Source organism: Paroedura picta, chromosome 4 (assembly GCF_049243985.1).
Source record: "Paroedura picta isolate Pp20150507F chromosome 4, Ppicta_v3.0, whole genome shotgun sequence".
NCBI lineage: Eukaryota > Metazoa > Chordata > Lepidosauria > Squamata > Gekkonidae > Paroedura > Paroedura picta.
In genome coordinates this window covers 105,564,892-105,578,347 of record NC_135372.1, presented here as the reverse complement: position 1 = coordinate 105,578,347, position 13,456 = coordinate 105,564,892, and the positions used below count along the sequence as shown (strand labels likewise).

General features: G+C 43.4%; 1 protein-coding gene across 6 annotated transcripts in view; it reads right to left on the bottom strand.

Moving 5' to 3' along the window:
* The window catches only part of TRAF3IP3 (TRAF3 interacting protein 3), a 40,652-nt gene extending 27,234 nt beyond the window's left edge, over window positions 1-13,418 (bottom strand). The window contains exons 1-4 of one of the 6 annotated variants that reach the window (XM_077334874.1): window positions 13,072-13,418; window positions 3,502-3,922; window positions 1,442-1,580; window positions 1,022-1,079 (exon numbers count right to left, since the gene is read on the bottom strand). In XM_077334874.1, the coding sequence (XP_077190989.1) occupies window positions 1,022-1,079; window positions 1,442-1,580; window positions 3,502-3,885 (581 nt within the window). In that variant the 5' untranslated portion in view covers window positions 3,886-3,922; window positions 13,072-13,418. Of the gene's footprint in view, window positions 1-1,021; window positions 1,080-1,441; window positions 1,581-3,501; window positions 3,923-12,878; window positions 12,900-13,071 lie in introns of those variants that run through there. The other 5 variants (XM_077334869.1, XM_077334872.1, XM_077334873.1 and 2 more) reach the window with 5 other exon arrangements.
* Between the last annotated feature and the right edge of the window lie 38 nt (window positions 13,419-13,456).

Below are 13,456 nucleotides of genomic sequence, written 5' to 3'. Positions count from 1 at the left end.
CCTGTATATACTTATTATTTATTTATTATTTCAACTTGTATACTGCTGTTCGCCAGGAGATCTCATGGTGGTTCACAATAAAACATTAAAATAACAATAAAACCCCATGAATTCCCATTATATGATAGGCAATAATAACAACGATGGCATTCTAATCCTATAACCCCCGCCTGTTCAGTCAGAGGTCATAACGTTGGTCTCATGAGGGAGCTTGCCAATGGATCCAAGATGGAACCCGGGCTCTGCCTTGGCCTCAACCGTATGCCTGGTGGAAGAGCTCCGTCTTGCAGGCCCTGTGGAAAGTTGGTAATTCTGGCAGGGCATAAGCAACCAAGCGGTCTCACAGATAAGCAGGACCCAGGCCACGTATGGCCTTAAAGGTTAATACCAAACTTGACCTGGAAACAGACTGGTAGACAATGCAGGTGATGAAGTGCCGGCTGAATATGGGCCCTCCAAGATGTCCTAGTGAGGACCCTAGCCGCCGCATTTTGCACCAGCTGTAACTTCCGGATCAAAGTCAAGGGTAGGCCTGCATAGAGCGAGTTACAGTAGTCTAGTCTGGAAGTGACGGTTGCATGGATCACAGTGGCTAGGTGTTCCGAGGACAGGTAGGGCGCTAGTAGCCGCGCCTGGCGAAGATGGAAAAAAGACGTCCGGGCTACTTTTGAAGTTTGAAGGAGAAAACACAGGGGGCCGCAACTGTGAGCCCAGTGTCAAAGGGAACATGCTTCTATCATCTGCTGGTCTAAGAAATTATGTAAAATGCTTTTCTGAGTTTTCCCCTTTTTTGGCCATAGTAGTATGAAACAATTCTCTAAAAGGTGGGGAGATATTTCTGTAGAAGTCACAGGTATTTCCCTGAATGAAAAGCAGAAGGCATAAAAGATCCAAAAATAAAGGAAGAACGGCTTAAACTTTGGCATCATACATATTCGGGGCAATCTAGATGGGATTAAACAAAATTCTATCTATTGATACTCAAATGTCCAATGAAATATAAAGGACTGCATTTGCTTACTCTGTCTGTTGGCTTGAATTTTTCTTTAATGTCCTGGACTCATTCATGGTTTGTGTACCTGTGTGAACACAAAATAACAGTAAACCCTTTGAACAATAGACATTTAGGATGAAATTAAATATGACTCAATATTTAGGATTAAATTATTTTTTTCTGGGGAGAAATAGCTGCAACTTTTTAAAAAAGGCTTCAGATGAAAAAAATGTTTGCTGTTATCTCAGTGATGCATGTTCTGCTCAAGGAAACAATGAAGGATCCAATCTTATTCCCAGTCTAAAGTTTTCAAAAATGGAAGCTGCCTAAGGAAATTAAATATTTTAGCCCCAGTGAGAAGGACATTTCATCAGGTAGATTCTAGAACTGGGTTATAAATTAGTTTTGCTAAACTGAAGACAGATTTCCTACTTCACTGCTTCTTACCTTTGCAGAATTTAGAAGCTTCCACAGTGGCCTTGTTTTCAGAAGAGATCACCCCAAAACTGAAGTTCCTGAATGCAAACCCATCACTTTGCTCTACAGACTTGGGAGAAAGGACAGAGATCGAGTTATTCCAAGACACCTGAAATAAAAATAGTCCTTTGATTATCTTATGCATTCAAACCCTAATCCAGAATAAAAGTAGTGAATTGAGTCACAACTATCTTGTTCACTCATTTCCATGGAAAACCTGCACAGGTAACTTTTTGGAATTGGACCTATTCTACTCAAATCTATTTTTGCTTTATTCTATTAGATTTTTAAGATTGTGCAACTTGCAATGATAACTTGTTATACAGCTCAGTTTTATACAGATTCTAACAGTCCACTATGCAGGATAAATATGCTTGGTATGCTTACTTTTTGTTGGCAGATAAGGATCTTTGGAATGTGTTCAGAGCCTACAACTGATGCAAAATAAGGCTGCCAGATACTAATCAAAACTGGATCAATCTTTAACAGTTGCCAATATATTTCCAGATACAATTCAAAGTGTTCATTTTAAAATTTAAAGACATGGTCTGGGTGCAAAGTATCTGAAAGTATGCCACTTCCTATTTATATTTGTCCCAAATGCTCTTCAGTTGCCCAAGTTGGTCTTGTTAGGATTTCCCTTGTCTTGGAATTCAGAGGACAAGTATTTCTCAGGCCTTGTAGGATTATGTTGAAATAATCAGATTTAATTGTGTTGTAGACCAGGAAATAATTGTAAACGTGTTGCTCATTACTACCCTATTGTTCAGAGACTACAGAGGCAGATTTCATGTTCAGCCTGCTCCAGTAATGCAATGGACTGAGACTGTTTTACCGAGATAAGACTCGTGTTCCATGAGAATGCTCCAGATTTTTATGGGCACGGACATTAATTGGATATAGAATCAAAGAGTTGGAAGGGGCCATACAGACCCTCTAGTCCACTCCCCTGCTCAATGCAGGATCAGCATGAAGCTTTCATGATATTTATCCAGGTACTGCTTAAAGACTGCCAGAGAAGGGAAGCTGACTACCTCCTTAGGCAGCCTATTGCACTGCTGAACTATTCTGACTGTGAAATCCCCCCCACCAAATATCTAGCTGATACCATTCTATACGTAATTTAAAATCATTACTGTGAGTCTTAACCTCTGCTGCCAACAGGGACCATTCCCTGCCTTCCAAGTGACAACATTTCAAATACTTAAAGAGAGCAAATGTCTGCTCTCAGTTGCCTCTTCTCCAGGCTGAACATTCTCAGGTCCTTGAGCCTTTACTCATAGGGATTCGTCCTTAGGCCCTGGATCATCCTTATCACTCTCAACCTCACCCTCTCAATTTTATCCACATCATTTTTGAAGTGAGGCACCCAAAACTGCACACAGTACTCCAGGTGTGGTCCGACCAATGCAGTATATAGAGGGACTATGACATCTTGCAATTTTGATGTGATGCCTCTGTTGATACACTCATGCCTGATTTCACTTTTACTGCCTTTATATAGAAATTTTCAGTAGATCACTGGAAAGATGTGAAACTTAATGCTCAACACCATAAAATTATGGAACAGAATGAGTTGCATTAATCCAACTTTAGAATGAGTTGATGGTATATGAACTGAATTTTGGTGTGCACTGAATAATCAAATGATCACTGCTTTACGCACAACTCTCAAGATGTGTACAGGCATGCACAATGGGTTTTCCTATACTGTACCTGATCACTGGGCTATTCACAGTAAAATACGTTCTAAAATTAATTCTTGGGTCCACAGTTGATTAATCATATGATTGCTTCACTGGTAGCATATGAAAACTCTCAATCCATATCCTACCAATCCATAATATTAGTATGCATATTCAAAGCCATGTGAATCAGACCTCAGAATAAGGATAACAGGATAACAATATGCTGGCTACATTTATTACCCAACTCTGTACCTCAGTCATCGGTACTGTACATGTAATTATCACTGAATGCAATATGTCAAGTTTAGACTGTAAGACCTTTTTCCAGTCTGCAATTAGTACCTGATTTATAGGGGATGATCTCATAAACCTTCTTGGTGGTATTTTTGCAAAAGCTCCCATTTTATTCTCAAGAACTACAGATCCCTCTTTGCTAGAAGGTGACCTCACTTCTTTATTTCCTTGCTCTTCAGTTAATAAATCTCTTCTCCTGAAGAACTCTTTTTGTCGTGGGCTTTGAAGTATTTCCTTGGGCTCTTTGCTTAGGTGTTTAGCCACCTGGCGGCATGTGGTTATGTTATTCCTTCTGCGCAAGTTTTCACGCTTCTCTTGTCGACGCTCATATTTGTCTTCATAACTTTCATGCTTGAGCTCATGGCGACGATGATGGTATTTGCAAGATTCAGTATTTGCGACATTCATACTGATTGCACAAACTGCGTACATGCATAATGCCTTCCAAATACACTGCAAAGAAACCTTCCTAGTAAAACAGAAAGACAGAATATCAGCAGGATGCAGGAACCTTGTGTAAATCTATGCAGATGATCAATATCTCTTAGGTGTAGATGTTGGTGGTTCCATATTAGGACAGAAAAATATGCTGAGATCCCAGAAAATGAGACTATTCCCCAGAACAGATTCTACTGTTCTGTTTCACTCATATTTGAAATTAGTATGGGATCCTCATTTCTTACTTAGAAGGGTTATTTCAAGAAGTACAGAGCACATTTATCAAATGTTTCCTGCTGTCTAGAAAGGAAATTTCCAGAAAATTTCCAGACTAATATTAATTGTTCTACTTTTAAAAAGTATAAATCCTTATGTAACTTGGACAATCCCCCCCCCCAAATAATGTATGCCTTAAAAAAAAAGAAAGCAGTTTGATCTTTATGAGAATACGGAGATCTGTTATCTCAAGTGTTGCTTTAAAAAGAAATTCTAACTAGAACTTGGGAAATGTTTGAACAAGACCACCTAGTATTTAACACAGAGACACATCAATAATAGTTGAAAGTGCAGCCTTACCTGAAAGATCTCATTTTATCTTCTGCATATATTTATTTATTTTATTGTTATTGAATTCCTTACCTGCCACTCTTGGGGCACCAACTCATGGCAGGTTACAATGTATAAAACATATAAAAAGCCCCACAATAATAAAACCCCATTAAAACTCTATCAAAATCACATTGTACAACCATACCAAAATTAGCAAGATGGCAGCAAAAACCAAACCCTCCCCCAAAACGGTATGACTGCCACAGGGATGGCAGAGGGCTATGTCAAACACATTCTACCCAATGTTCTGGGCCGATGACATGCCTTCCTTGGGGGAGCAACAGATCGTACCCCTGCACTGGCCTCAACCATAGACCTGGTGGAAGAGTTCCATCTTGCAGGCCCTATGGAAATTCAGCAGTTCCCGCAGGGCCTTCAGCTCTTCCAGGAGCTCATTCCACCAGTTAGGGGCCAGTCCCTGACCCTGGTTGAGGCCAGGTGCGCTTCCCTGGAACTGGGAACAACCAAAAAGTTGGCTCCCACAGAGCGCAAAACTCTGAGGGGGGCATAGGGTGACAGGTGGTCCTTCAGATATGTGGGTCCCAGATGGTGAAGGGCCTTAAAGGTTAAAACCAAAACCTTGAACTGCCTCAGCACAGACTTGATATGGGCGCTCCAAGATGTTCCTGTGAGGACCCTAGAAGCTCTATTTTGCACCAGCTGCAATTTCTGGGTCAAGGACAATGGCAGGCCCACACAGAGTGAGGTGACCATCGCATGGATCACCATAGAGGACAGATAGAGTGCTAGTAGCCTTGCCTGGCGTAGATGGAAAAACGGTTGGCGGGCTATTTTCCTGACCTGTGCCAATTGCGTCCCGGCCAGTATGGGTAGACGTGCTTCCTGTTCTGCCCCCCTCCTACCCATCCATAGGACCACCATCTTGGAGGCGTTGCGTTTCGGGCGACTCTGCTGAAGCCATCCAGCCATAGCTTCCAAACACCTGGCAAATGGTTGGGGGGGGGGAGTACGGGCGGCTGTCCATAAGGAGATAAAGCTGGGTGTCATCAGTATATTGATGACAACCCAGCCCAAAACTCTGGACCAGCTGCACCAGAGAGCGCATAAAGATCTTGAAAACAGTGGGGGAGAACACTGCCCTCTGCAGGACTCAAGGGAGATTACAGGAGTGCAACAACTCTTCCCCCCCCCAACCAACCTCTGGGTCCGGTTCTGGAGAAAGGAGCATAATCAGCAAAGAACTGTGTCCAGTATCCCCATCCCAGCGAGGCAGTGGACCAATAACTCATGGTCAACCACAACAAAGGCAGCCGACAGATCCAACATAACAAGTATGGCTGACCCACCCTGATCCAACTGGCACTAGAGATCATCCATCAGGGTGACCAGCACCGTCTCCACCCCATGGCCAGGACAGAAGCCAGAATGGTATGGATCAAGTGCTGAAGTTACTTCCAAGAATGCCAGGAGCTGGTCTGCAGCGGCCCTTTCAACCACCTTACCCAGAAATGCAAGAATCTACACTGGGTGGTACCTGGCTGGGTCCTGCAGGTCCAATGATGTTTTTTTTAAGGAGAGGGCAAACCACCACCACCTTCAGCAACTCAGGGAACTCCCCAGTAGAAAGGGAGAGATTAAAAATACCCCTTAGCTGGCCTCCTATCCGCTGGCCACCCCATTTGAGCAGCCAAGATGGAAAGGTATCAAGGGGACCTGTGCTTGCCCTCACCGACCCCAGCAACTTGTCCACTTTGTGGATAATGAGAGCCATCTGAAGCCATCAAACATCACCTCCAAAGGTGGCCAACAGTTCCCTTTCTGTATCAATCATGGCAGGAAGATCAAGGTGGAGCAACATCTGCAAAGTAGTTCACTAATGACTCACAGCTCAAATCCAATTTACCAACATTTTGGTGCCTCTCCTTGAGGGCAGTCAAGGGCACTTGAGGACTAAACAATTGTGCCAGGCGAGAGCTAACAGATGCAATTTCCACAACAAAAAACTCCCATTTTGCCACTTTCATAAATGTGTGATAAGATGTTCTTGCCACTTCATCATGAATTTTCCGCTACACTCTCTCCAGTTGTCTCACTTCCCTCTTCCTCTCCCAAAGCTTCCTGGTATACCAGGTGGCCTGCTTGAGGTGAGGGTGAGAGGATGTCTAGGGGCGATCTCGTCTATGGCTACCAACAGACGGGCTGCCAGTCCTCCACCAGCGCCACCAACGAGTCACCAGGAGCATCAGGTCGGGCAGAGCATTCTGGAAACCAGTTGGATCCATAAATCTCCGCAGGCAGGCTAAAATACGCCCCTCACCCAAATAGGGAAGGGGTGGTATCCTGAGCTGGGCCCGCAGGGCATAGTGGTCAGACCATGGCATGGCTGACGCCACATCCAGAACCACTTCTATCCCAGCACTGAAAATCAAGTAAAGGGTGGGCCCAGCAACAATCTGCAAGAGGCCCAGTGTCACCATGGACGACACCAGGTCCAAACCAAGTCCTGAAAATAGCGTGTGAACATTGAAGTCGCCCAGGACTATTATCCTGGGATACTGCAACACCCAAGTGGCCACTGCCTCCAGCAGGTTTGGCCCAGCATCTAGTGGGGCATTGGTCAGACAGTACACCAACCAAGCCCTTGAGCGAGTCCCATCAGATACCGTCACACTCCATTCCACTGATTTCCGGCTCCGATTTAAGGACTATACTTTTCATATTGCTTGGGAACTGAGAATCAAACTTCTAGAGAAAAATCCTGGTCACTTCTATTAGTATTTCCTTCGAGACTGAAAACTTCTAAAGGCAAAACCTAGACAATTGCAAAAGCAGAGAGAATCTGTGTATGTGGAGTCCATCAGGAACATCCTTTTCAGATGTTCACTTTATGTGGGAATTCACAATAAGATCATCACCCCCCTTTTGCCCTGGGTTCCAAGTGACTCTAAGGAAAAAATAAGAGCCTCCTTTCCGGAGGGAACACTGAGGTTTCCAAACAGGTAGCCAAATATTGTTTGTCATAACATGCAAATTATGCCAAAAGCATGTTATGGGAAATCTTACATACACTATTAATCCTGATAAGTTTTTAGTTTAATTCTGTTTTCAATATTTGATTTTAAACTATTTATTTGTTAAGCATTTTATTAGATTACAATTTTAAAAGTTGTGCAGGCTTTATAGCCGTTTTGGGGCTGAACTTCAAATAAATCTGAACCTAGGCAATCAATATTTTTTTTCATAATTCTGCCACCCGCACACTTATAGCCTGCAAAAGCTTTTTTGCTCTGTGCTCCACACTTTCTTTTACCTTCCAAAGACTAGAGCCTAGATAGCCTAGGTCATGTCACTTCATATTATACACTTAAATAGATTTATGTTCATTTGAGAAAGGCACTGGGTTGTAAAAAAGTACAGTTGAAAGCCATACCTCTGCTGCAACATCTTTGTGTCAGTTTTTGTTTGTGTATCTGACTGTAGTCCAAGCATCACTGGCAAGTTGCTCCAGAACTCAATCAGAAGAATGAGCTCATTTGTTTGGGCATTATTCTCAACTTTGTGGCAATATGAAGAGTTATCAGCCTCCTCCTTCTTTCAATCAAGTTTGATCATTTGTAATCATAGGATTACTAGTTGCAGCTGGGAATTGCACCAAGGATTCCCCCCCCCCCAATTTCTTTGATTTTTTTTCATTAGAAAGAGGAAAAATGGGAGAAAATTCAAGAGCATTGGAAAATCCTCATCTAATTTCCCCCTCAGCGGATGGTTATGAGACTCCATGTGCCTTGAACCAGAGGATAATCCTTATGGATATTCTAAGAATGCTGCTTTTAAAAAGGGTCATGTGAGCATGCCAGGCATCCAAGAAAGAAAGCTGGCATGAGATTGGTCTTGAAGAGGTAAGTGGGGCATTTGTTCTGTCTAAACCTACTACTGTTTAACACTTATCTAGTGACAACAGTGTATTGGACTGTGCATAGCAGTGAGTGTGCACAGCAAGCAAAGACGGGGCAGGGGAGGGGAATGTAGTGGCAGCCCATACAATGCTGGTGCTCAACACCTGTTTTCCCTGGCCAACCTCCTCAGCCCAAACACCACTCGGCATCCACTTTCCCTGGCTGCCTTTCCCCCTCGGGCAGTCTTTTCTGACCACCTTCCACAGAGGAAGCAAGTGCTGTACCCGATGAAAACACTCTATAACAGCCAGCAACAAGAGGGACAATATCATAGGATCCAAATAACTAGTTTTCCACTATGCTATTCCAAACACCAGTCCTAGGAAAGGAGCCTACAGGTTCAATTAAATCTTAACTGAATAGAACCAGATCTGCTGATAAATTCTAGTCCACGATGGAGTTTCTTTGGAAGTGTAAGTATACTGAATGAGACAAAGACATAGTTCAGTTTCTAAAGATACTTTGCCAAGCATAAACAACAGTCTGGTAGAAGGAACAAGTGGAAGACAAAGAGATGTTCATTAAAAACAGAAGGGCTTGTGTGATATGCTGAGAGGAAGAAGAATGCATAATCAGGGAACCAACACATAAGGCCAAGTCTGTACTTCAGTAGATGCTTCCCTCCTTGAGCATATTTTTCCAGAGAGGGTATGGGACTATTCCTCTCTAAAGACATCTGTGTGCTGGGGATGGGAGATTTCCTGTTCCTAGCTGGCTGTGCTCACTAGCACTCCACAGGCTGATGGGAGAAAGAACATAAAAAAATCACGGTCTGTGACAGTGTGACATTACTTCAGGAAAACCCCCAAAGTGATGTCATACCTCTCTAGGAATCATTGAAAACTCTATGATAAAACTCTATGGTTTCACCAGTTTCCAGCAATTTCTAGAGAGGTGCGATGTCACACTTCCAAGTTTTCCCAGAAGCGACATCACACTATCACTAATGGCTGCCCCCCATGTCCATACCCCACTTGGTTTCTCATAGGTAGTCAAGGCAAGGCCTAGCAAAACCTCTATGGTAAAATTAGTTTCTTACCACAGAGCATCACTCCCCTGATGTCACTATGTCAATTCCAGGTAACACAAGGATGTCACATTTATTTTCTGATTGTTCATAAAGTCCACTTTCAATGCAGCCATTTTCTTCAGAAGAATTGATACTCAGAAATCTTTTTAGTCTTTGAGGCGCTACTGAACTTGAATCTAGTAGTAGAGTTTGTGCAGATAAAATGATTCCCTTCTCACTTAACAAAAAGGGGGGGAAAGGCATAATGTGGGCCTGGTCTAGATGAGACCAATGAGGTGGAAGTCCGGAGTATGCCATTTTAGGCTACAAGTAAATGCTGTCCTGGAACATTCTCCTGAAAACAGTACAGTGGACAATGGTTTCCCCCTTTTCAGCTTTTTAATATGGGCCATCCCCCACAATCTGAAACGGTATAGACCACTACCCCAGGTCCCTACCACCTAATTCTGTTGCATTTAAAGATGAAATAGGACATGGGAGATTTCTTGCTAATATTACTCTCTTATACTACTACAAGTTAGGGCAAAGAAAACATTTTGTTTTCCTGTATTCTTCTGTCATTGCACATCCCATGTTGCTAATCCTTCATGACTCCTGTATCTCTGCAACCTTTTGAATTACGGTGACATTCACTTGGACTCTCAGTCCATCTTAAATTGTTATTTGTCAGGGATCTGCCAGTGCTTGTCTCATTCAGTAGTTGGCACAGATATATTACTCTTGGAGATATAGTGGAATGTGTATTCAGGTTAATCAAAACAAGCATAATTCTTTGGCCCCTTGATTCAGAAGGGAAAAGGTTGCTGTCAGCCATGACAGCCATAAATAGCTCCTCATTTGGGCCCCAACATTCAAACCACTTCTATCCAGAGTCAGTGTAACTTTATGGCAAACACATGCTCATGTATGATGAGTATCCTGACAAGAAGAAAGGCATTCTTTTGTATGTTGGTTGTGTAACACAATCTTTGATTTTAGAAAAAAAAAGTTCTTATTTTCCTTCATTAAAAAGAAATAGTCTCTTACAGGCAATGTAAATTCTGCATTATACAACTATGGGTGGATATATAAATCAACTACAGGGAAAAGGTGCTGCCTTGATGCAGCTGGTAATTTAAGGTGGAACACACAAAGAAAAATTAATTAACTGGTTAAACCTTGTGCTAGTTGCAAACAGTCCAAGAGGACAGCTGGATCGGTATGGAAAGGACAGGAAGACAAGAAAGGACCTTGAACCCCCGCACTGAACAATACCTCCTATTTGATTTGGGGGGACAATTCCTGTTTGGCGATATCATTGCTCCTGTACTCAGTTATCTGCTGGCATTAAGATACAGATTCATACCTTAATGTGGCTACATTATTTACTGATGTCTTTATACAAGACTGTATCCAGCAAAATCCACTTGAGGAAAAACCTTGCAGTGGGACCTTACTAATTTCTCCTACCTGTGCTGCTCCAAAACCCTTCAGATAAATTATAGAAGGGGAGTGGGATTTGGAGTGGGCAATCATCAAAAATCGGATGCTTTTTAAAGTGGCCTCTACACAGCACTGTACCTCACTGTGGTCCCTGTCCTCCCCAAACCCTACCCCAAATCTTCAGGAGTTTTCCAACTCAGATTTATCAACTCTACCCCTCCCATCCCCCATCAGTGGCCAGGGGGGAGCCAGCAACTCTTGTCTGAGAAGTAGTCAATGCTTCCTTGAGTGAGGAGGTGGCCAGCCTGGATACAGGCTGTGGTACATATACAACTAAAAAAGCCTACCCTGGATCCAGGAGATCAAGCCAACCTCAAATGGTCCATTTTTTAGCAAGGTGATTGAACGGGTAGAATCTAGACAACTTGGATTAATGGGTAGAATCTAGACATTCTTGGATTAAGTAAACTGTTTGGATCTTTTTCAGTTTTGAATCATGCCTAGTTATGGAACTGAAATAATCTTGGTCTAACTGGAGGATGACCTAAGTTGGGAGGCAGACACAAATAGTGTGACTCTGTTGATCTTCCTGGACCTCTCAGTGGCTTTTGTTCCCATTGTTCATGGGATTGTTCTACAGTGTCTTTCTGATCTGGGACTGTGAGGCGCCACTGTGTAGTGGCCAGGAGGGCCATTGCCACTACTGCTCAGTTGGGCATTGAGAGGAAATGCTCAAGAGGTAATATCAATTACCCCAGTGCAATTATTTCAGTTTTGGTGGAATCCAGAATTGACATCGCATTGGGTGATGCTGTAGTATTTGCCCCAAACTCTAGCAGTAAACCATAGAATTTTGGGCAAAATGCTATTGTGTCACTTGGCCACTGCTGCAAAATATCTTCTGAGTAAATCATTTCCTACATTTTTGTTTACCTTCCTGCCTTTTCTACAAAGTCGGAGTCCAAGATCAACTAAGTTTAATTTTGGGCATAAATTTTCATGCATATTGTGAAGAGTGCATTCATGTGGAAACTTTAAGGTGCCACTGGATTCAAACTTTCTTCTGTTGCTTCAGACCAACACAGCTATCTACCTAGGGATGCCAGTCCCCAGGTGGGGCCTGAGGATCCCCCAAAATTACAGGTCACCTCCAGACTAAAGAGATCAGTTCCCCTGGAGGAAATGGCTGCTTTGGAGGTGGGGAGATTCCATAGAAATATACAATCCTGCCCCAAATTCCACTCACTCCCAGCTCCACCTGCAAAGTCTCCAGGTATTTCCCAACTCAGAGCTGGCAACTGGGGATGTGCAGTGGCCACCCTGTACCTACCTTTTCTATGTTACTGTTTTTAAGATGAACATACATCACTGCTCAAAATTAAGATTGCTGGTGCAGCAACATAAACAACTGCTTTTTCGGCTTGTGTGAACAAGCCCAACAAGTTAAGTGACTCAAGGACTGTAGTGCCCTTAGCAAGCAGGAAAATGAGCGGCTGCCACAAATTCAGCAATCCCGCCCTCTTAATATGTGCAGGGAAATTCATACTGGTTTCCATTGTGGGTCGGTTTGTTTCCTTCTTTCAACCCCCCCCCCCCCCGTGTATATTCCACTCACTTCTTTCACATTAAAAAAGTGCAACTGTGAGTTTGAAAGCCTCACACCGGACAATGCTTAAGCATGGAGTCTGAAGCCTCCTCTGCTGCCTTCCAGCTGGCCCAGCATCTGAATCACTTGTGCAGCCAAAGGGTTTAAGGAAGCAGCTTCACACAGCCCTCAGCAATCAACTCCGTATCTGGCTTGATTCCATACCCTTGAAAGCCTCTTTCCATACATCTGATTGAAATCGCCTTTGCTTAAACACAAGCTATGTTTGAACAGTTAAGAAACCTTCACTCACTTTACATACCCCACTAAACAGGTCAGAGTTCTGAAGCCTTATCACATTATGGGCCTCCCTTTTCCTCTTTGCTGCAAACAGCGGCCCCCAACCAACATAAATTTAACTTACGTTTCCCCTAGCAGCACCTCTTTCCTTACTAGGAGGGTCAGGGCAGTACTAGTTAGCAATCTAAGTTCACAATGTTAAGGGTGCAAGCACAAGCCCCAAGGGAAATGTTCCTTTTCAGAGGACAAATCGTTGCCTTCTGTTCACCAAGACCCAAAATGGCCGGTTGCTACTCCTGAGCAAAGGAGGGCCTTACCTTTGTTTTTCTGTAGCAGGCCTGAAGCGAGTTCATCAAGGCTCCAGCAGGCCGGGCTCTGCAGTTGTCGAGGCACAAATGAGAAGATGCCCTGTCCCTTATCAAGTACTACCACACGGTAACTGACATCTTCATTGGGAGGAGGTCAAGCTGCTGCTGTTTTCGTTTGCTCTGTTTAAAACAGGAAATGCTGTGTACCACAACACTTTGCCCTGGCTCCTCTCTTCTCTCTCACACCCGCCTTGCTCCGTTGCAAAAGGGAAGGTGACAGGAAACCCACAGTTCTGTATGCATGTTCATAGTATGGCTGTTAGACACTGCTGTGGTGGGGGCAGTCTCCGTTTCTCTCATTATCATTGTGTCTCCAGCCACAGCTCCTTGGAGC